The 22,923-nt window shown below is 55.4% G+C and overlaps 2 protein-coding genes across 9 annotated transcripts; one reads left to right on the top strand and one right to left on the bottom strand.

The window, feature by feature from the left end:
• Positions 1-1,681: 1,681 nt before the first annotated feature.
• PLEKHH3 (pleckstrin homology, MyTH4 and FERM domain containing H3) lies at positions 1,682-10,458 on the top strand. Of its 6 annotated transcripts, none has more exons than XR_003430372.1 (13): positions 1,682-2,299; positions 4,309-4,364; positions 4,701-4,780; positions 4,879-5,070; positions 5,157-5,314; positions 5,426-5,546; positions 6,333-6,639; positions 7,225-7,432; positions 7,672-7,808; positions 8,101-8,233; positions 8,429-8,862; positions 9,167-9,358; positions 10,074-10,458. XR_003430372.1 is itself a non-coding variant. In XM_027094843.1 (13 exons), exons 1-13 carry the CDS (start codon positions 2,138-2,140, stop codon positions 10,245-10,247), a joined length of 2,379 nt encoding a protein of 792 aa, XP_026950644.1. In that variant the 5' UTR covers positions 1,682-2,137; the 3' UTR covers positions 10,248-10,458. The 6 variants fall into 6 exon arrangements, 4 of the variants coding, with proteins under 4 accessions (XP_026950644.1, XP_026950645.1, XP_026950646.1 ...); XM_027094843.1 differs by having other exon boundaries at positions 8,429-8,887; XR_003430373.1 differs by having other exon boundaries at positions 1,694-2,299; positions 7,672-7,799; positions 10,074-10,188.
• Positions 10,459-10,507: 49 nt separating this feature from the next.
• TUBG2 (tubulin gamma 2) lies at positions 10,508-16,420 on the bottom strand. 3 transcript variants are annotated; one of them, XM_027094848.1, is made up of 12 exons: positions 16,120-16,411; positions 15,716-15,828; positions 15,344-15,511; positions 14,976-15,044; positions 14,557-14,672; positions 14,029-14,155; positions 12,923-13,009; positions 12,674-12,823; positions 12,106-12,258; positions 11,861-12,022; positions 11,513-11,737; positions 10,508-10,636 (listed from the first exon to the last, which is right to left on the bottom strand). In XM_027094848.1, the coding sequence occupies exons 1-11, from the start codon at positions 16,166-16,168 to the stop codon at positions 11,540-11,542; spliced, it is 1,392 nt and encodes a 463-aa protein (XP_026950649.1). In that variant the 5' UTR covers positions 16,169-16,411; the 3' UTR covers positions 10,508-10,636; positions 11,513-11,539. The 3 variants fall into 3 exon arrangements, with proteins under 3 accessions (XP_026950649.1, XP_026950650.1, XP_026950648.1); XM_027094849.1 differs by lacking the exon at positions 10,508-10,636 and having other exon boundaries at positions 11,344-11,737; positions 14,557-14,636; positions 16,120-16,420; XM_027094847.1 differs by lacking the exon at positions 10,508-10,636 and having other exon boundaries at positions 11,347-11,737; positions 16,120-16,410.
• Positions 16,421-22,923: the final 6,503 nt, after the last annotated feature.

Here is a 22,923-nt window from a genome sequence, read left to right as displayed (position 1 = left end):
TGGAATGTTCCGGCTGAGGCTGTCGGGGACTGTGTGTGTGCCTATGCCTGGTGTGGGGGTAGGAACGGGGCCAGGAGATTCCCGTTTTGGGTTGGATTCGGTTACCACTCTACAGTCCCTTCTAAGGTTCGCTGGTGGAGAGAAAAAGTTATTTGAAAAGTTGAGTCGCAGTTTTTCACCTTGGAGAAAATCCAAGGAGAGAATTCCAATTTGCAAATTTCCAAAGAGTGGTTAGCACGGGCGGGGTGGGGGTGGGGTGACAGCCATTCTCCGTCTTCCTTGGGGACGGGCTCAGAGGGAATGTACTGAGCCTGCCGGAGAGAGGTTAGACAAGGGAAAGAACTTCCCTGCAGGCAAGGGCCTGGGATCCAGATAGGGAAGAGAGTATATGGTGTGGTGTTTCCATCCCTAGGAAGTCTCAGCGCAGGCCACTCTCATCTGGGGCGAGGGCAAGGCTGGGATGGTCTCTAAAGACACTGATTCCTGGTCTTTGTTTTACACAGTCACGACAGGCAGGAGGGTGTCCACGTGCGACAACTCTCGCAGTTTAATATCCGGTCAGCCAAGCTGCCCCGACCACTCCAGCCTGGAGTCTGGGGACCCAGGGCAAGAGGGGCGGAGCGTGGCGGGGATGTCACCAGGGAGGCGCTGGCCTGTCTTCCCCGCCCTGTCCCGCCGCGCCCAGCTCCGGCTAGCCTTCCTTGTCGGAGTCTCCGGCGGCTGAGACCAAGAACCACGGCCTCCAGGGGCCAGGATCCAGGGAAGTCCCGGACACAGAGCCGATCTTCAAAGGGTCCCACACGCCAGTCACTGGGGGCCAACCTGGAACCCTCCACCAGTGATCTCAGGAATCGCCGCTGAGTCAGCAACGCACGCGCGCGCCCGCGGTCGCCCTGGCCCCGCCCCTCCTCTGGCCCCGCCCCGTCCGCTTAGAGCCTTGGTTAACCCCTTCCTACACAGAACCGCGGGATAGTCACCCTGAGGAGACTCCACTCCATTCGAAGACCACGGAATTCCCTAGAATCCGAAGTCACTCTCCCAACTGGAGTTCAGTGAGCTGTGCGCTCTACATTAGATTTTATTTCCGGCCTTGGTCTGCACTCTCCCAGAGTCTCTTCCTCAGCTTCTTCACCTCAAGAGGAGGTGACTCAGATCGCGGAACTGGACTCCTTCATCCAGCGGCGGAGGGCTACCTCTAGGGCTGTGCTTGGCGCAGGTAGCTAAGGCGCTTTCCTTTCTCTGGAACCCTGAGACGAGACAGGGGTGCAGAGGGCAGCAGTCGGAGCCTTTCTCTATGCCCTATGGGCACTTTGTTCTCCAAAGCTCCTGCTCGAGTGCTTTTAATTTGTTGGTTGGTGAGCCAAGAGTTAAAACAAGAGCCTGAAGGCGGGCTTCCGTGACGTCCCTAGCAGTCCGTGTCCGACCTCCGAAGCGGGGGCGTGGCTAACATCGCATTGCCCCCTCCCTCCTTATTCCCCTGCCCCTCCCCGCTGTCACCAAGCCAGGGACACATGATGCAACCCGCCGCGGTTTCAGTAGCTTGATTGGTGGCCGCGCCCGGCGCCAGGCACAGGGATTGGGCAGAGGAGGCTGTGACGAAAACTGGACACAGCCCTGTAAAGAAGGGAGGAGAGAAAGAAGGGGGGGGGGGCCGAAGGGGAGGGGGTTGGGGAGGCGGGGTCCCGGCACTGTGCTCGCGCCCCTAGCGCGCCAGTCCCGGGGCTGCAGGGAGCGCAGCGCGCTCGGCCCGGGCCCCGGCCACCGGACGCCCTACCGGACACGACCCTCCCTGGAGCTTGGACAACTGCCCACCTCGGACACTGCACCGGACACTGCCCCCCACAGGGCTGGACACTACAACGGACACTACTTCCCAGCTCCGGACATTGCTCCCTCCTCCCCCACCCCCGCTTCCCCCCTCCCCCTCCGGGGGCCCAGACTCTGAGCCCCCCGCAGGCTCTAGCTAGCGACCCCTTGCACCCCAGAGCCAGACACCGCCTCCTCCCAGTTCCCCTCTCCCTTTCCCTCCTCCCTCCTCATCTTTCCCCCCGCTCGGGTCGGAGCCCCGCCAGTTTCTCCGACCCCCTGCAGCTCGGCCCCGGCTGCCCGCACCCCAATCCCCCGGCTGCTCGCCCGGATGCCTCTCCCCGGGGGATTGTGGTGGCTCCTCTGCTGCCGTCGAGGCTTTACTCTTCTGCACCGGGACTACGGGGACGGCGAGCTTAGCGGGGACGGGGACGAAGACGAGGACGAGGAGACCTTTGAGCTACGGACCCCGAGTCCAGCGGGCGGCGGGAGGGTAAGTCCCGGGGGGTTTGAAGCCTTGTCTCAATCCCTCTCACTACAACCGGCCGTCACGCCTGATCCTGCTCCAGACTCGAGCCAAGCGCCGTGCTCTTGCGGACTGGGGACTCGGGAGACGTTTTTGCCTGGGGGCCAGAAGCCCCCGAGAGCTCAAGCAGCAGCCCGCCTCGGGATGTGCCTGTGGGCCTCGCGCAGCACGCTGGGCGCTGTCCACCTGCTGGGGGCCCTGAGGCAGGGGAGGCGTCACGCCTGGCCCGACCTGGCCCAGCCTCTCCCTTCCCCGCTGGGCCCGCGTCCCATCCCGTCTCCTTCCGCCTCCGCCAGCGCCGAGGAATGTGGCGAGGCCGGCTGGGCGGCTCGGACACCTGGGTCCGCTCCGCTTCCAATTCATGAGCACTGAGCGCTGGGCCCAGATGCGGGAGTTCCCGCAGCGGGGACCTGGGCAAGGGGAAGCAGGCATCCTCAGACTGGGGTCCGTGGCGGGGACACCATGGAGAGGGAGTTGGGGGCCACAACTCTCCGAGGACCCCTCATCATTACCCTGACACTCAGGGCCTCCCTGGTGAGGCTCCTGGGGAATCCCTGAGGGAATGGTGAGGGACACTCGGCTCCCGGGTTTTGTCGAATCTCCCCGTGGCGAAACTGAGGCTCTATTGGTGTGGGAGACCATCATCCCCTGACGTCCCCTCTCTGATGCCCCTGCACGCCAGCAAGCAAACTTCGGGCAACCAGACTCGCGTGTGCTGTGGCCTGGGTCAGGCTCCCTTCCCCCGCTCAGGGGTCCCCAGCAGGCCCGGTGGCTCAGTGCCCGGGTGGGGCGGGCTGCGCCGCTGGGGCCGGCGCCAGCACCTGGCGGAGGCGGAGGGCGGATAAATATAGAGGGGGGGCGGGGAGGGAGGGAATCAGGGGACTGCGATTAGGGGAGCTGGTCTAAGAGAGGGGTCAGCACCTGCCCTTATGGTGGTGTGGCTGAGAGCCCCTCTCAGACCCTCCAGAAGATAAGAGGATCTGTGCCCCCGAAGGCACAGGACCCAGGCGTCCCCAAGGTTCCAGCCTGAGCAGGGTCGGCTTTGTGAACCACTGCCATTGCCTCCCTCATGCTCCACCTCCACCACCGCCCCCCTCCTCGGAGCTTGGGGACAGGTGTCCCTGGCCCCCTTCCCCCACCTCCCCCTCCTGACTTTAGCTGCCTGGATGCAATGGGACCATGGCACAGTTCCCGCCTGACCTGGCTCCTGGCAGGGTTTTAGGCCTTTCTTAGACCCCAGTCTACAGTAGGAGTTCCAGGGCACAGGGAGTGTGGTAGGGGGAGGGCAAGATCCGGGACTGTACCTCCCAAGGAGAGTATTCTTCAGCCTGGCCTGAGCCCCAGCAAAAGGACAGCGTCTTTACTTCCTACTGAGTTTCAGGGGTCCCTGTGGGAGGGTATAAGAAGCTCTTGGAAAAAGCCCTATACCGAAAGGGTCCCTCTTCCCTTCCTTCACCTCCGTGCCTACTGCCTGCCTGCCAGCCTGAACGCCCGCCAGCCAATGAAGGGAGGTGAGGAGGAGGGGGTGACTTCGACTGCCAGAGCAAGAAAGGACTTCATCCACCTCTCCCTCTTCACAGATGGGAACTTAAGGCCCAAAGACTCGAACGGGCTTGCCAGGGTTCCTCAGCAAGTTTGCAGATCTGAGTTAGCGGTTGAGCCGGTATTAGAACCCAGGTCTCCTGACTCTCTGCCCAGTGCTTTTTCTACTCTACCCCAACACCTGATTGCCTCTTTAAAGAGTCACAGAGACCAGGCGAGAGTCTTGGCTTTTTGGCTTGGGCTGTTCTGTAGAGACTGGTGGAAGGGGCTAGCCCAGTGGCTTCATTCAGCTCGCTCGGTCACAGTCACAGTCACAGTCACCATCCCACTCCTTGATTCCCCAATCCTCTGAGCAGGACTGTCCTGGGCCAGAAGCCACTGGCATCCTTCGAGGAGGGTTCTTAGCCTGAGGGCCGCCCTGCCTGTTTCCCCAGGGCCCCCTGGATGTGACGCTGACTCAGCCTGTGAGGAGCGGTCCAGTCTCAGACAGGTGAACTCAGCCCCTGCGTCCCATGGTCTGGGACCCCCATGTTCACCGGCTTCCCTCCCGCGGTTGTGCAATAAGGGAAAGGCCTTACGCCGGACGCTGTGGTTTGGCCGGGGTCCCGGGGGGCGGTCCGGCTGGGGGCGCGGGGAGGAAGGGGGGGTTCAGGCTATTTCTGGTGCGAGGTCAGAACGGCCCAGCAGTTCCCACAGCCTGGGGGAGGGGTGCCCAGCCCGGGGAGTAGGCACCCCTCGCTGTCTGGGGAGCCCTTAGAGAGGAGCCTCCTGGAGGCGGGGTGCAGGACCGGCAGGCTTGCCCAAACCTCGCTCCCTTCTTGCCCAGGCTGCAAAGCTGGGAGGAGACACGGAGCCTCATCCCGGAGAAGGGGCCGTCAGAAGACGACCCAGACGTCGTCGTGAAAGGTGGGGATCCACCTCATGCGCTCTAGAGGCCCCAATCCCAATCCTCCACGGGATAATGTCTTCTCCTGCCGATCCCCTTTCCCTCTTTCTCCCCGCAGGTTGGCTGTACCGCGAGCCCCGCGGAGGAGGGGCGCGGCCCTGGTTGCCCCCGCGCCGAGCCTGGTTCGTGCTCACCCGGGACTCCTTGGACCAGTTCAGCAGCAGCGGGAAGGGGGCGCGGCGCCTCGGGAGCCTCGTGCTCACCAGCCTGTGCTCGGTGACCGGCCCTGAGCGCAGGCCCAAGGAGACCGGTGAGACCTCATGGGGATTCTCCTACCTCCCTAGGTAGCTGCCCCAGCCAGCCCTGATTGACCTCCGCGGCCTCTTTTTCCCCCAGGTCTGTGGTCAGTGACCGTGTCTGGCCGGAAGCATAGCGTCCGGCTCTGCTCGCCCCGCCAGGCTGAGGCAGAGCGCTGGGGGGTGGCGCTGCGCGAAGTGATAGCCTCTAAGGCGCCGCTGGAGACCCCCACCCAGCTGCTGCTCAGGGACATTCAGGTGCGAGGGAGGGAACTCCATGGACAAAGAGGAGGGTGGTGGACCCATAAACTTTCTGGGTTCATGGTGAGCCCCCTTCTCCATCACTTTGATCATTTCCATGGCCTCTAGGAGAGTTATGGGGACCCGGAAGCTGTGGCCCTTATTTACAGACGGAACCCAATTCTGAGGCACACTAGTGGGGCCCTGTATGCCCCACTCCTGCCCCTGCCCTACGGAGTCAGTGCCCCAGGTGAGTGTTGCCATGGCCCAAGTCCCTTGGATGGGGAATCTGAATGCCTCACCTGATAGGGATCTAGGAGTCCTCAGGGGGCCTACCCAGCCCCTCATTTTTCAAAGGATGAAGATGAAACCAGAAGCTGAGCAGACTGGTACCCAAGGTAGAGGGGGAGGAAAGCCAGCACAGAAAGGAAAGGCTCCCTTTGACCACCTTCTCTGGATCTCATTCTGACTATTGATGTTCCTTCATGAGTTTTTTACACTCTCTATTTTGTTCTTTCATTATACTCTCAACACCATGGCATACTGCCTTTACAAGTGGTGGAAAAGCCACCACCTTGGGAGAATGTGCTGACCTCATTTAGTTATACTTCTCCCCAAAAGGGAATAGTGACAGGCCCAGGTCCTCAAGCTAGAGGATTAAGGGGAGCTGGGAGAAGAACCCTGGTTTTCTGACTCGCGGTCCAACCTGTTTTCTGGCCCATGGTGATAGCTGTCGGTACAATTACAGAATCTGAAGGTTGACCCTGTGTCCTTATAGTCCATCCATCCAAGCTACTAACTCAAAGTGCAGCCTTAGGGGATCTGGAGGGGGAGATTCCCGGGAGGCAGGGGTTGAATTTGGCTCTGTGGGGACGATTGCTTTCCCTTCACTCTTCCTGTCCTTCGCACTCTCCCCTCCTTGCCACCCCTGTCCCCTTACACTCCCTCTGACCTTCCCCTGGTTCACACCTTCCTCCCAGGGCCCAGCTCTGTGTCCCCTCTCCAAACCATCCCTCCGCCCCCGCCGTCCCCGCAGGTCCGGGCTACGCTCCCTTGCGCGAGGAGGCGGTGCGGCTGTTCCTGGCGCTGCAGGCCCTGGAGGGGGCGCGGCGCCCCGGGCCCCTGATGCAGGGTGTGCTCCAGACCTGCCGGGACCTGCCTGCGCTCCGAGATGAGCTCTTCCTGCAGCTGGCTAAGCAGACCTCGGGCCCCGCAGGCCCCCCCGGGCCTCCAGCCACCCAAGACCCCGCGGCCCTGCGGTACTGGCAGCTCCTCACTTGCATGAGCTGTACCTTCCGGCCTGGTGGGCCTGTACGGGGGCACCTCCTGGGGCATCTGGAGAGGTGAGAGGGGAGGCGTGGGGGTAAGGCCAAGGCAAGGGAGCTAAGGGGCTGGAAAAGAATGGCAGGTCTTTCCAAAGAGTTTGGCAGATGGAGAACTTGGACCCAGACAAGGGAAGGGACTTGCCCCAAGGTCAGGGCTCTGCTAACATGCATAGTGCCTTTGTGGGAATTACAAGATCATACACCACTTGCGGGCAGAGGAATTACAAAAAGCCTCCCGCTTTGGGCAGCAGAATTATTAAAAGGCTGTTTTTCTCGGAGCTGATGCAGTCCAGCGCCAGGGCTTTTAGGTTGGAAAGAGGAATGCGGCTGGAGTTTGGATTTCAACCCAAAGGAGGGTCATGGAAACTTTGGGAAGTGGGAGGAGGCAGTAAGGAGAAAGCTGCCAGGGGCCTTAGAAAGTAATTCTGCTCCATACAGAGCATCAGGGTAGATTCAGAAGAGCTGGCCATGCTGCCTTCAAGGAACTTAGAGTTGGAGGGGAGGGAATCGGCGAGGCGAAATAAACTATAAAGTAAGAAGGCAATAGGGTGGAGGTGAAGGAAAGCCCTTGGAGCACTGACTCTCCAGTTCTCCCTAACCCAGGACTGAGCAGGCGCTTCCGGACTCGGAACTGGCGGAATATGCGCGCTTCATACGAAAAGCGCTGGGCCGGACGCGCGGCCGGGAGCTGGTGCCCTCGCTGGCAGAGATTTCCGCGCTGAGCCGACGGCAGGAATTGTTGTGCACCGTGCACTGTCCGGGGGGTGGTGCCTGCCCTGTGGCCATAGACTCCCACACCACGGCGGGAGAGGTAAGACCACAGAGAAAACCCCTGAAACCTCAGCCTTCCTCCCAGCTTCCCATGCCTGGCTCTCCTGGTGCCTGGGCCTTAGGGTTTGCCCGAGTCTGAGAGTCATCAGTTGGGTAACGGCTGTGTGTGGCGGGACTAAGAGACGTGAAAGACCCCTCCAATTGGACCCCTCCAGAAGTACTGGCAAGACCCTTGCGCGGTCTGGGTCTGACTTTCCTCTTATGTTCTCACTCCTCCAGGTTGCTCGAGAGCTGGTGGGGCGGCTGGGCTTGACCCGGAGCCGCAATGCATTCGCGCTGTACGAGCAGCGAGGGCCCCAGGAGCGAGCCCTGGCCGGGGGGACTCTCGTGGCCGACGTGCTCACCAGGTTTGAGAAGTAAATGTCCAGCCCCAGCCCTGCTCTCCGTTAGCCTATTCGCCTCTCGGCTTCGGTCAATCCCTAAGCAAACGTTTACCGAGCGCCTGCCACTTGCCCGGCACAGTCAATTTCACTGGTTCACAGACGGATTCTTGTCCGCCGGCGGTTTGCAGTCTGGCTTCAAGGCTTGCCTCCTCTGTCCATTCCGCCCGGGCCCCGCCCCAAACATCTGGCCCCGCCTTTTTCCCCTGGGCCCGCGCCTTGGGGGCCCCTGCTTCCCGGACACATCGCGGCGTTCTTTATTCTGCAGCTTGGCGGTGGAGGAAGCCGGGCTGGAGGACCCGCCGGACTCCGGATGGAGACTGTGTCTGCGTCTTCACGGACCTCTGCACCCTGAGGGACTGTCCTCAGACGGTCACGAACTGCCCTTCCTCTTTGAGCAGGTGAGGATCTCTGGCATTCACGCCCAGCGAAGACCCGCGAGCCTGAACCCCTCCGTTTCTGGGCCATCGCATTTCGTCGTTATGGCAACCCCGGGGGAGGCGGTGCTCGAACCCAGACCTCAGGTTCCACACCCCTAGGTGTCTTCGAGACGGTACCCCGCCGCTCCCGCGCTGATGACCCCTGCCTCCCCGTAGGCTCAAGCTCTGCTGCTGCGCGGCCGTCCGTCCCCGCCCGACGACACGCTGCGCGCCCAGGCGGCGCTGCGCCTGCGGAGCCTGCACCGAGACTTCTCCCCGCGGGCGCCTCTGCCGCGCCTGGACCGCTTGCTGCCCACCCCGGCCCCGCCGCGTGAAGACCCTCTCCGCCCGGTGCCCAGGCCTCCCCGCTCCGCCGCCCTGCTGGCCGGGGCAATCTGGAGTCCGGCCCTGGCCAAGAGGCGGGCGGAGCGGGCCCGGCGCGGCGGGGCCGGCCGCACGGCGGGAAGCGTGGCCCGCGAGGGAGGAGGTGGCGCCGGCACAGCGGCTGCTGTGCTGGGAGGCTGGAAGCGGCTACGGGGCATGGGCCGAGCTGAGGCCATGGCTGCCTACCTGGCTCTGGCGGCGCAGTGTCCAGGGTTCGGCGCTGCTCGGTATGACGTTCTGGAGCTGAGCACGGTGAGGGGGAGAAGGGAGAGGGGGACTCTGGCGGCCCGAGCCCCACACCTTTGCCCCAGAGCCATAGGCCCCCATTGTGGGTCACTTCACTCCCTACACCCAGCACAGCTGCCCATTCTCAAACCCCAGGAGTCACTGGCCCTGGGGCCCTCACCTCTGTGGAGCTGTGGATTATAGGGGGGGGACCAGGAAACTTCTTGCTCACAGCCATCTCCCCACACCAAAAATAATGCTGCAGGGTCCCCTCCTTCCACCCTGACTCTGCCTGTCTGTCCGCAGGAGCCTGGTGGGGGCGCTCCACAGAAGCTATGCCTGGGCCTGGGAGCCAAGGCCATGTCCCTCTCCCGACCGGGTGAGACACAGCCCGTTCACAGTGTCAGCTATGGCCGTGTGGCCGCCTGCCAACTAATGGGCCCCCACACCCTGGCATTGAGGGTGGGAGAGAGCCAGCTCCTCCTGCAGAGTCCCCAGGTGAGTGGGAAGAGGGTGTAGAAGGAGGAAGGAAGGGAAAGGATGTCAAGAAACATTTATTAATCATTGAGCATGGGCCAGGTACAGCTCTAGACCCTGGGGATCCAACAGTGATCAAAGACAAACTAAAGGAGCTTACATCAGAGCCAGCGATCAGACACTAAAGGAATCAAAGACTTTTTTTCTTTTTTTTTTTCTAATTTTTTTGGCCACACCAGGTGGCATGCGGGATCTTAGTTCCCTGACCAGGGATGGAACCCAGGCCCCCTGCAGTGGAAGTGTGGAGTCTCAGCCACTGGATAGCCAGGGAAGTCCCCTCAAAGACTACTTAAAACAGTGACAAATGCTATGAAGGAAAGGGTAGTGAGACAGGAAGTGATTGGAGGGGGCCATAACATTAGGTAGACGGTCAGGAAAAGATACGCAACAACAGTGACACTTAAGCTATTAGCCAAAGGAAGACCTGGGGGCACAGCATTCCAGGTAGAGGGACTTGCAAGTGCAAAGGCCCTGAGTTGAGAATAACCTTAGGATATTATAGGAGCAGAAAGAAGCAAGTATGGTTGGCACATTGTGAGTGAGGGAGAGCGATGATGAGGAAGGAAAGATTGTAGGGGGCAGCTCATGTAAGGCCTTGGGAAGGAGCCTGGGTGGAGGTTAAGAAAAAGGAGAACCCAGTGGCCCCTTGTGTACTCTGACCTCTGCCCTCCCTTAGGTGGAAGAGATCATGCAGCTGGTGAATGCCTACTTGGCCAACCCCTCCCCTGCGAGGCCCAGCAGTAGTCCTCCTCCATGCCAAGACCTGCCAGACACCTCCCCTCCCAGCCAGCACCCGGGCCTGGACGAGCCCCAGGGACAGTCTGGCTGTTTGGGGCAGCTGCAGGACTGAGCTTGCCAAGAGGTCATGACCTCCCTCTTGCCTCCATCCTGGACTTGGACTGCTCTGCGATTTCAGGGAACCATGGACCCTTTTGGCCCTGCAGGGACAGGGCACACCCCACACCCAAGGGCTGCAATGGGTGCAGACAATTTTCTAGTTTGTTTCTTAATTTATTTGTAGAAGAGAAGACACACACACAAAAATTCCTTATTTACACAAACCTTTGCTGCTGTGGGAGTGTTGTCAGTGGGACAAGGTGGAGCCCCAGAGCTCAGAGCTCCACCTCCGGGGATGCCCACACTCTGGGCTTTTACCAGCACTGAGGGGAGTCTGAACACCGCAGGGCTCCACCCTCCGTGACCTTCTGGATTTCACCTCCTCCTGGCCCGTAGGCTGCCCTAGGGTGGTGCGGGGGGGCAGGCAAGAGGACAGTTTTGGAAGCTGGCAATCACCCTTCTTCCACCGAGTGGCATAGGGGTGGCCTCTTGGCATCCCTGAGGCCCGAGGACAGTGAGTCATCAGGACTGACACTACCCAGTCCTACCCTGGTGTCCAGCTTCTGGGTCTTGGTTGGGTCCATCTTTAATGTGCCCACTGCTTTGGGACTGGAACGGAAGAAGCTTGGGGCAGGATCAGACCCAAGAGCTTCTCTGGCACAGATAAAGAATTTATCAGGATGGGCTCAGCCCTACTTTTATCAGATTGGGCTGAATTAGATCGACTCCTGAGGATCTAATCGCCTTGTGCCTGGGAATAGAGTCTTGGCTTTCCTGACCCGCTCAGAATGCTGCAGGCCGTCCTTCAGTAGCCTCTGCCCTGAGTGGAGGAGGCTGGGGCACTATGGGCAATACTGATCCACCCTGGGGCAGGAGCTTAGGCACTGAGGAGACAGCAGGCATCAGTAATCCTCTATAGTCTTGAGAGTAGGACTGGCTCCAGAGCAGCTTGGTTCTAGGTAAGGGATGCTCATGGAAACAGCGGACACACAAAGACCGGGACTCAGCTAGAGCAGGTAAAGGCCACCCTACCGACATATGCCTGGGAACTGTGGGGCACCAGGGAGATACTTTTATCGTCCCCCATATTCACAGACCAAGCCTGACTCTACTCACAGTGCAGCTTTATTACTTTATTAGAGCTAAATAAGCATATCAAGGGCCAGGCATGGAAGGGAGGAAGCAGGGCCGACTCCTGGGCTGAAGAAGAACCTAGAAAGGTTGTTGGTGAGGGGAATTTGGACCAGAGGGACCAGGCATGATGGGGGCTGTGCTTACTGTCCAGCGGGTGCAGTGGGGAGGAAGTCACTGCTCTTGGGTGCCCCAGGAGATGTAGTCTGGCCGCGTGGCTGCATGGTACTCGTCAATGAGCTCCTGCACGACCTCCCTGGACCTGTCCAGCTCGTCAAAGTTCTCCTTGAAGATGTCCTCCTTGCGGAACTGCTCCAGGAAGGCCTCCCGCTTCCGCAGCTTGTCATACTGCTGGCAGGAACTTTCAAAGAGCTGCAAGAGATGGAAATCTCCAGGAGCCAGTGCAAGATAAGGGGTTGGAATGGATCTGGGGGAGAATGAGGAAGGTGGCTAGTGGAAGAGAGTGGCCAAAGAAGACCAGGAGGCTAGGCTCACCGAGGAGATGCTGGTGTGGTTGGCCATCATGAGCCCGCTGACCCTGTGGGCAGAAGGCAGGTAGGGCGACTTTCTGGACAGGGCCACCTGGATGCTGGCTGGGCCCCAGGGGATGAAGTTGGCCAACTTCCGTTCCCGGATCCTCTGCAGGCTCTTGTGCACCTGGGGTGGGCACAGGAGTGGTGGTGGTAGCCTCTCCTCTACCCCTGTGGGCTCTGGGGGTAGAACGAAGGGGCCTCACCTACCTGGGTGGGGTCCACCTCCCCCTGGATGATGTTGAGGATGGCGATGTAGCAGTGGTTGGTCTGGCGATCCCGGCCCGTGGACACCATCACGTTCTTGGGCTGCAGGAGCCTCCTCATGACATCCAGGACCGTGGTCTTCCTCACGCTGGCCACCTGAGGGGACAGTGGCCACAGGGCAGGCCAGCACTCAGGGCACAGTCAAGAAACGCATGGACAGAGAGCAGCAGGCAACACACGTCCCCGTCAGACGCGGGGTACTTTGGCCTCTGTGGGGAGTGTCCTTAGATTCAGGTCCACACTGAGCCTCTGCTGTGGGATCAGGGATCTCAGTCCTCCCGAGCTCAGCAAACCCATACCCTTGTGCAGCAGCATCAGCAGACCCCGTACAGCCCAGGCCCTGCAGGGAGCCCCAGGCAGAGGGAAGAGGAGAGCCAGTCAGCCAGGAGGTCGCCCAGCCTGTGCCAGTCCCTGAGCGCAGGGCCTCTGGGGGCTGCACGGGGCAGCTCCGGGTGCAGCAGGAAAAGAGAAAGGCAAGTCAGGGCCTGCTGGGCCTGCGGGCTGCTCTTACCGACTGGTCCGTGGTGAGGGGTGTGTAGCCGGTCATGAGGAAGTGGAGCCGTGGTGTGGGAATGAGCGAGGCGATGAGGCCGATGAGGTCGTTGTTCATGTAGCCGGGGTAGCGCAGGGTGGTGGTGCTGGCCGACATGATGGTGGACACCTGGGGATGGGGTGCTGTGTCAAGGGCCTTGTCCTGGGAGGCCTCCCTTCACCCGATGGCGGGGTTCCAGTCCAAAGGAGTCTAGGAGTGAGGGCTCACCAGCTGGTTGATCTGAGAGAAGGATGGGTTCTGGATGTGCAGGCGGTCTGTGGCAATCCGGTTCAGGGCTGTGTTGTCCAGCACCACCTGGGGGGACAGAAGAGGGTCACGGCACCTTTTTGAGGAGAAAGGGGGCAGAGAAATAAGTTATTTGCTTAGTCCGCCTCTAAACTCCAGAACTAGGAAGAAGTCCAAAACTAGGAAGTAGGTGTGCTAATTTAAAGGGCATGTACTGTGTCTGGGGCATCAGGAGACACGTTTCTACCACCCAGTGCATTAAACAAATATTTAATTGTCCAACATGTGCCAGGCATGGTGCCTAGAGAAACTATGGAGAGTAAAACAGGCATGGTCTTCCCCCTCACCACATCTATAGTCTAGAGGAGGGAGACCGACATTAAATATAAAAAAACAGAAAAGTATAGTTATAGCCTGAAATATGCACAAAGGAATTTGACCTTGTCTGGGTGGTCAGGGAAGGTTTTGCTAAGAAAGTAACCCTTGGGCTGAGAATGTAAGCATGAGTAGGCATTAAACAGGCTAAGTGGAGCGGCTTCCCTGGTTGCGCAGTGGTCAAGAATCCGCCTGCCAATGCAGGAGACAAAGGTTCGAGCCCTGGTCCGGGAAGATCCCACATGCCGTGAAACAACTAAGCCCGTGAGCCACAGCTACAGAGCCTGTGTGCCACAACTACTGAAGCTCGCGCACCTAGAGCCTGTGCTCTGCAACAAGAGAAGCCACCGCAATGAGAAGCCCACACACCACAACAAAGAGTAGCCCCGCTCGCTGCAACTTGAGAAAGTCCGTGCGCAGCAATGAAGACTCAACGCAGCCAAAAATAAAATAAATTAGTTAATTAATTAAAAAAAGAAAAACAGGCTAAGTGGAGACACGTGGGGGCGTGTTATTCACTTTGCTGAGAGTCTTGCTGCCTAAAGGGACTATAAGAAACTTGGGATCAGGTCCTTATTTCATAATTTGGTCCACCAGGTATGGCTTTGTTGGTCCTCTGTTCTCTGGGCAAGGGCTTGGGAAGGGCAGGGTGTAGATGTCTCTCTGGTTTGGGGAGGTTGACCAAAGCCCCCACTCCCTCCTCGCATGCTCACCACACAGTCTGCATTCTGGGTCAGCCTTTTGAGCGTGAGCAGTGAGTTGTAGGGCTGGACCACCACATCACTCATCTCATCCTGGTTGGGAAACACTGAGTATGTCTGCACCAGCTTCTTGGGGTACCTGGGGGTAAGGAAGAGGGAAAGGGGAAGGTGACATAGTGAATTGGAAGGACTCTCATCACTGCCCATCTCTATCTTCTCTAGGGATAACAGGGGCCATTCCTTTCCAAGTGCCACCAATGTCTTATACAAAAGGGGTGAGGGCAGAACTGAGTCTTCAGAGCCTAGAAGCCAAAAAAGATAAGCCTAAGGCATCAAACCTCATAGGTCCCCTTCTCCCCCTAGGCAAACCCCCCACCTGGGAGTTACTGCTTCCAAGATGTTCCCTGGGTGGCTCTGTTCCTACCTATGACTCAAAGGTGGTAGTGGCAGGCCTTCCAGTCCGAAAGAAAAAAGCGATAAAAAGGAAAGACATTACCCAGGGAAACAGGGCTAATGCCCTCTCCCCAAACACAGGCTTACCTGTCATTCAGTCGCTCTAAGAGGTAGGAACCCAGGCCAGAACCAGTTCCCCCGGCGATGGAATGACACAGCACGAAGCCCTGCAAGGGAGGGATGGAGAGGCAGCCTCCAGGGACCTGGCAGAGAGGCTTCAGGCTTGTGTCATTCCCCATTCCCAGCACGCTAATGTGTCAAGGCTTCCTCTATGTCCATCCAGACTGAGGCTCCTTGAGAAGGAAGGAGCTGATGCCATCCAGATTGGGATCTCCTTGAGGACAAGGACCGTACCTTATTTACCTCACTATCTCACATCTGATACTCAATGGAAGAGTTTTGAATTGAATTGCCCCCATCACACATCTGATCAGGCTACCTCCTGACCTTTCCCCAGCACTTTTCAGCTTCCTCCCCACCCCCACCCCCCAGGGGGGCAGCCTCACCTCTAGGCTGTCACTTCCATCTGCTTCTCGGTCTATGATGTCAAAGATGTCTTCATGGATTTTCTCACCCTGTATAGACACATGAGGAGGGAGGATGAGGATGAAATTTCTGGAAAGCATCTCTTTTCAGCACCAATAATTCTACTGTCGGACACTGCTGCCACCTCAAACAGAGGGCTATGTCCCTCCCCCAAGAAATGCTACTTTGCAGATGGTTTGCACAGTTTACATCAACCTCTCTCTGGCTGTCCCTCTTATGAGGGTAATACTCTTGTCTCTTGTCAGTGTGGTCAAATTCCCAGACTGCTTGGGCCTGCCTTGCCCCAGGAAGGGAACATCAAGAATCTCTGGGGTGGCCACCTGGATACCTGGGAGAATCCGCTGGCCCAGTTGTTGCCAGCTCCTCCTCCATGCTCTGACAGGTAGATGTTCTCTGGGTTGTAGAGCTTGGCATAGGGGGAATTGAGGATGGAATGGATCACCCGCGGCTCCAGGTCCAGCAGCACCGCCCTGGGGATGTAGTGCTCATCGTCTGCCTGTCGAGGGGAGTCCAGGATCGGGCCCAATAAGCTCGGGCCCACCCACTCCTCCAGTCCTCCCAACTCTGGCTCCTGCCTGCCCTCCCTCTTCAAGCCAGCCGCCCTGGCTCCTCTGCCCAGCGGGTTTCCAGTACCAAGCCACTGCCCTTCCCTTCAGGCACCCTGGGCCACTACCGGCCCTGGCCAAGTCGCTGGGGGCACCTGGTAGAAAAAGACGTCCTTGCGGTCAGTGCCTTCGGTGGCGAACTCCTCCACGATGCCCTCGGGGCTGATACCATGCTCGGCGCACAGCTGTTTCCAGAACTCGAACCCAACTGGGGGGAGAGGAGAGACGCCTGGATCTGCTAGAGCCGTAAGGCCTCAGGAGCCCAGGGTGAGGCTCAGAGGCTGTCACTCTCAGAGGGTGGGCCCAAGAGTCTGGGAGCCGTGACAGCCGGGGGCTGGAGGCAGGGCTCTCGGTCTGGGGTCCGGGGCTTGGTTCATCATGCGCAGTAGGGCAGGGGGTTCATGGAAAGGAAAGCGGGGGCTGGAGGATGCGAAGCACTCGGGTGGGACCCGAAGGGGCAGAACCGGAGACTGGCTGGGCCCGGCGATCGTTCGCTCACTCTGGTTGCCGCACTGGCCCAGTTGCAGGGTGATGATCTCCCGGGGCATTGCTTTTCAGACGAGGGCGCGCCAGCCCGTCCGGGCCCAGCGGGAGTCACGGCAGGGACTAATGCCTGGCAGCTGGACGCGCAGGACGTGGGGAGCGCGCGCTCTCTTCGGCTTTTGACGCGGATGCTCGGTCTGCGCGTGTGCAGTGCGGGCCTCCCCTCGGCCGGCGGCCGCGGAGCCCAACCTGGGCATCTTCTCCCCCACAGCAGTTGCAGCTGGAATTCCGCACAGGCGCAGAGTGAGGCCACGCCCCTCCTGCCCACCCACCCCAGCTCCGCGTCTGCGTAGTGAGACTTGCCAGGCCGCGGGGTAGCGACTGGGTGTGGGGGAGGGGAGGGGAGGGGAGGGGCGATTCAGGTGTCTGGAGTCAGCCGCGCTTCACAGGTAGGTGAGTGGTTCTGCCCTCTCTGCTAGATAGAGGGGCTGGATTCAAGCCAATTTTCTTCTTTTAAATTTCTATTTTTAAATTAAAGGTACCTAACAAAATTTACCATTTTAACCATTTTAAACTACAATTCTGTGGGATTAAGTACATACACATTCTGCAACTGTCACCACCATTCATCTCCAGAACTGTCACCTTCCTAAGCTGAAACTGTACCCCTTGAACAGTAACCCCGCCCCCATCGCCATTCTACTTTCTGTCTCTACGAATTTGACTACTCTAAGTAACTCATATAAGTGGAATCACACCGTTTTGTCCTTTTGTGTCTGTCTAATTTCATTTAGCATAATGTCATCAAGGTTAGTCCATGTTACAGAATATATCAGAATTTTATTCCTTGTTAAGGCTGTATAATATTCTGTTGTATGCATATACCACATTTTGTGTTTAATCCATCCATCCATGGACACTGGAGTTGCTTCCACCTATTAGCTATTGTGAATAATGCTGCTATGAACATGAGTGTACAAATATCTGTTTGACTGCCTACTTTCAGTTCTTCTGGGTATATGCCCAGAAGCGGAATTGCTGGATCATAGGATAATTCTGTGTTTACTTTTTTTGAGGCATTGCTATACCATTTTCCACAGTGGGTGCACCACTTTACATTCCCACCAGCAAGGCACAAGAGTTCCAAATTCTCCACATCCTTGCCAACACTTGTTACTTAAAAAAGAAAAAAGTAGACATCTTAGTGAATGTGAAGTGGTATCTCATTGTGGTTTCTATTTTATTTTAAATTAAAAAAATGTTAAACATACAAGCATGATTTTGTATTTTTACTATATATTTTTTTGTTTTGAAATTTTACATAAATGGTACCAGAGTGTGATATCCTTTTGTAACCCGGTTTTTCCACCCTACATTAGATTTTGTGATTTAGCCATGTTGACACATGTAGATTTATTTCATTCCTTTTAACTGCTTCAAAGTATTTCATTGGATGAATAAAACCAGTCTATTCTATTTCCATACAGGGCCAATTAGATTGTCTCCACTATTCTCTCTTACATCAAGTGAGTACAGGACTCGTCCACTTGTGAATGTGAAGGAAAATATCTCTACCAAGGAGATAGCAGCTTCAACTTTACAAGGTTTGGCATATTTTTTCCTAGATGGTTGTACCAATTTACACTTTTACTAGCAACATAATTCTCATTTCTCTATACTCAGTTCCACACGGGTTATCAGATCTTAATTTTTGTCAATCCCACAGATGCTTAATGGGATCTCATGGTTGTAACTTCCAGTTATGATCACAAGTAAAGTCGATTCCATTTTCTTTTGTAACTGGCCTTCTGGAATTGCCTGTTCATTTCCTTTGCCCATTTTTTTTTTCTATTGAGCTGTTTCTCTTAGACATTTTAAGATATTGTACGAATTTCGTCTCGGTTGTATGGGTTGCAAATATTATGGGGTCTATGGCTTGTCTTTACGCTCTGCGTGTGATGTCTTTTGCCTCAGAGATGATTTTCATTTTAATGTAGACAAAGGTATCCATCTCTTCATTTACATTTTGCACGTTTTAGACCTTGTTAAAGGAACTGTCCCTTCTCCCACTATTATAAAGCTGTCCTTCTGTGTTTTCTTCCCAAAGCCCCATAGTAGTTGTGCTTGTTTCCTGTAGGTCTTTAGTGCATCTGGAACTTATTTGGAGGCCTGCTGTAAGATAGGGATCTACTTTATCTTTTCCATATGGATGGCCAATTGTCTCTGAACCAATTATGGCAGCGTCGGTGCAGTCCGCCCTCACCCCCACCCCAAACTTCCAAGCACCCGCTCCGACCTGGGCCGGCTTCTGGCCGCTCTTCCGCTCAGTGGGGCTGTCGGTCTGTCCCCGTCTGGCGAGCTTTCTCTGGGAGCCGTTGCAGAGGCGCTGGTGAAAGCACCACGGCCAAGAGTCATGCTCAGACGAGGTGTTTTTCTTGGTTTCTTTGTTGTTGTTGTTGTTGTTTTCTCTCTCTCTCTTTTTTCAAAAGAGAACTCGGCCGCCGTCCAGCTCTGGCCGCCAAGAATCTTCAGGGCTTCGTTAGAAGGCTCTGGCTCGCCCCACGCCTGCCCCCTCCTGGGCTCAGTTTCCCTCCCCTCACCCCACCGGGCCTCCCCGACCGCTCCCTCCAGCTCCCGCCGGTATGTCGGAAGAGCTCGAGCGACCTCCTGGAGGATCTGCAGCCCAGCCTTTTCAGGGAGGATCTGGCCGCTCCCTTTGAAGTTTGAGGGTGGGGTCGGAGCTCCTCCTTCAGCCCCGTAGCTCCCCTCCCCCGACAGATCCTCTCCTTGGGGCTGCCTGTCTTCAGAGGCTTAGCCAGGCCCCTCTCCGAGTCTGCCCAGGTGAAGTGGAAGGCTTCTGAGGTGGGAGTGAACTTGCCAGCCCTCCCCTCCTTGTGGCTCTGGAACGGCTGTTTGCTTCCTTTAAAATAATAAGCTGAAAGCAGTTTATGAACACTTGTGAAACGCGAGACTTTAATTTCAGCCTTTTTTTGATTAATAACAGTGCCTTGCTCCTCCTTCTAGTCTCCCAGAAGTGGGAAAGCTTCCTTCAAATCTTAGTTTATAGGCAAACAGGTTAGAACGTGTGAATTTCTCTGAGTTGGAGAAGTTGCAGTGTAAGTTTTCTCTAAGAAGCCATCTCTGACTAGCTAGAGGCTCCTGCAAGTCTGTAGACATGGGTTGGAAACTGAGATGCTTGTGTGCATTAGCAGAGCTGAACATAAATCCTCCGTTATTAGCAGGCTGTGCTTTCCATTTCTGCTGAGAACTGACCTGGCTATCTGGGTTAAATGAGATGATGCATGCGCACTTCGCACAGTGCCTGACATAGTCAATGCTCAACAAATATTAGCCGCTGCTATTATCACGAGTTGCAACTGGAACTCAGGTATAGCTCAGCGGCTGCTGCCACAGATAAGGATCTTATTCAGAGTAAAAACAAAGTGAGTGATTGCTTTAAATACATTTGAAAAATTAAAACCTAATTACTGTGTGATGATCCTACAGATTCAGTTTCAGATCTGACTTCTGTTGAGGTTGAACAGAAGGCCCAGGTTCATGGTCCTTCTCATAGGGTCTCAAGTTCATTACCCATGGCTTGATTATTGAGTGTTGAGTTTAATTTGCTTGGCTCCGTATTCTCTAATCCAGGTTATGATAACGTAATGGGGATGTGGCATTCCTTTGTTTGAGGCCTTGGTTTGTGTCTGATAATAAATGTAGCATTTGTCAACTAACAAGTTTGTATATGTCCTAAGCATTTATTGAACATTCCAGGTTGAATAAGACATCATTTTGACTTTTTTTTTTTTTTTTTGCCTCACCTTGCGGCATGAGGGATCTTAGTTCTACAACCAGGGATTGAACCTGGGCCCTCGGCAGTGAAAGCACGGGGTCCTAACCACTGGACCGCCAGGGAATTCCCAATAAGACATTATTTTGGATACACCTTCGTCTCTGGCCTTTCCTGGATGCCTGGCCCGTCGTATGCCAGGAGCATGGGTATCTTGGGAAGTAAGGAGGCAGAGGTGTGAGGTTTGGAAATGAGGGTGTGTCTCAGGGGCTGGGAGATTTCGGGTCTTGGGACTGGGATCCTAGGACCCCAGGGACTTTAACTTTCAAAACGAAGCCAAGGAAAAAAATTAAACAATGAAGGCAGAGAGCTGAAGCTCTTTCTGTGAAAGGAGTTATGCTAAATTCATATTTGGTTATGAAATAGAATAAAACTGGGTATTTTGTTCTGTATCGTTTTCTCAAGGAATAGGGAAAAGAAAATAAGCCTGAAGGTCATCCTATTTGCCAATTATTTGCTCATTCTTTTATTATGCACCTATAATACGCAGGGCACGCTAATATGAACTGGGGAAATAGAGGTAACAGACCCAAGCACTCATGAACTTGTGGAGGAGATAAACTCACAGCAAGGTTGATATGTAGACAGTGCAGAGTTGGGGGCTTAACTTGAGGGCAGAGGCAGGGAGAGGCCAGAGAACTGGCGAAGACTTTTTGGAGGAGGTGGTACCTGGCCTATCTTGAATGTCTGGTAGGAATTAGGCAGGTGGAGAAAGTGGGGGTGGGGGAGTGGGGGGTGGATACAAATCAATAAGAAGAAAACAAACACTCAGAAAAAAATGGATGAAAGGAATAGATGGTTCATGATAAGTAAAAAATATATAAAAAGATGCTCAGTCTCACTACTAATCAGAAAAACACACATTTAGGGACTTCCCTGGTGGCACATTGGTTAAGAATCCTCCCTGATCCGGGGAGGGTCTGGGAAGATCCCACATGCCGCAGAGCAACTAAGCCCATGCGCCACGACTACTGAGCCTATGCTCTAGAGCCCGCGAGCCACAACTACTGAGCCCACGCACTGCAACTAGTGAAGCCCACGTGCCTAGAGCCCGTGCTCTGCAACAAGAGAAGCCACCGTAATGAGAAGCCCGCGCACCGCAACGAAGAGTAGCCCCCACTCGCTGCAACTAGAGAAAGCCCGCACGCAGCAACAAAGACCCAACACAGCCAAAAAATAAATAAATAAAAATAAATAAATTTACTAAAAAACCCCCACACATTTAAGGCAAAAAATTATATGAACAAAAATTTTAAAGATTGACAATATCTAGTGTTGATGAAGATTCTGAGAAATGGGTGCTTTTATACACTATTTCTATACACTGTTAGTGGTAGTATAAATGGATACATTCTGGAGGTAAACTGGCAGAATGATCGATATGTCCATCAATACAGGTATAGTTAAATAAACTACTCTTAGCCCTACTAAGGAATATAAAGGAGCCATTTGTAAGAAAGATAAGGTAGGGACTTCCCTGGCGGTCCAGTGGGTAAGACTCCACGCTTCCAATGCAGGGGGCCTGGGATCGATCCCTGGTCGGGGAACTAGATCACACATGCATGCCGCAACTAAGAAGCCCACATGCCACAACTAAGAAGCCCGCATGCTGCAACTAAAGATCCCACACGCCCGGCGCAACAAAGATCCCTCGTGTGCAACTAAGACCCGACCCGGCGCAGCCAAAAGAAACAAATATTAAAAAAAAAAAAGAAAGATAAGGTAGAGCTATCATTGGTGTGGAAAGGTGGCCAACCATGGCAGCTGACAAAAACAAGTTACAGAACAGTATGCTCGGTCTCATTCCTTATGACAAATCAGAAACAAAAGTATTTTTTTGAGTGCATGTGGAAGGAAAAAAAAGATGTGTGTGTGTGTGTGTGTGTGTGTGTGTGTGTTTGTGTGTGTATGTGTGTGTTGAGGGAGTTTATGGTGTGGAAGAAACAGCATATGTACGGTCCAGATGTGGGAGATGGCATGTTGAGTTTAGGGGGAACGAGGGAAATTTCATGTAGTGAACTGGAGAAGTCAGCAGGCACTAGACCTGGATGCTCCTTGAGGACTAGGAAGCCACTGAAGGATCCTGAACAGGGCTGGGACAGACTCAGATTTGCCTTTTAGAAAGATGCTTCTGGTATCAGCGAGACAGGCATGGAGTGGAGCAAGAGGCAAGGTTACCAGCCAGGCCTGAAATGAGGAGGGCCCTGCCCAAGGGACAGAGTTTAGAGATACTGAGTGGAGAGAATCTAGAGCAGTTCAAGATGACTGAACGTGTCATGGGGGTAAGGGAGAGGGAAGACTCTGAGTGGACAGATTTCAGTCTTGGGATGTTGGGTGAAGGTAGGGCCATGTACTGAGACACAGGGGATTCAGGAGGAGTGTGTTTGCACAGGTTGAGTTTGAGAGGCCTGAAGAATATCCAGATGGAAGTCAGGGGCCAGTACGCAACAGGGAATACACAGGCCTAGAGCTAAGGAGCAATGTCTAGGTGGAGAGTCGGCTGTACCCAAGTGGCAGTTAAAGCCATAGGCCCGAATAGGGTTACTCAGGGAGACTGCATGGTGTGGGATGGTCCTAGCTTGGAAGAGGACTGGAATAGAACCTGATAGAATACAACACCTAAGGGGTAGGAAGACTGTATTGCAAAGAAAAATGAAGGAGCAAGCAAAAAGGCAGAAGAAAAACGAGTGCATATCAGTGAGGTTTGATTGCCTACCCTCTTCATTCCTGGCAGAGCCCTGATTTTGTTCTGCATTCCACCTTTCCTCCAAGCAGCAGTAAATCCTGATTAATCCAAGCCAACTCTGGTTATCACAGTGTCCTTGCCAGCAACTGATTTAGGAAGTGACATGTGATGCAATTTAGGTCAGTGAGATGTAAGGAAAGACTTCTGGGGTCTTCTGGGGAATGTCTCCTCACTGGATAAAAATAGATAGGAAGAGGGAATTCCCTGGAGGTCCAGTGGTT

The sequence above is a fragment of the Aethalodelphis obliquidens genome, unplaced genomic scaffold (genome assembly GCF_003676395.1).
Source record: "Aethalodelphis obliquidens isolate GAN/ISIS:26980383/991018 unplaced genomic scaffold, ASM367639v1 scaffold89, whole genome shotgun sequence".
In the NCBI taxonomy this organism is placed as follows: Eukaryota; Metazoa; Chordata; class Mammalia; order Artiodactyla; family Delphinidae; genus Aethalodelphis; species Aethalodelphis obliquidens.
The sequence above is the reverse complement of the archived record's forward strand: the minus strand, read 5'-3'. Positions and strand labels throughout refer to the sequence as shown.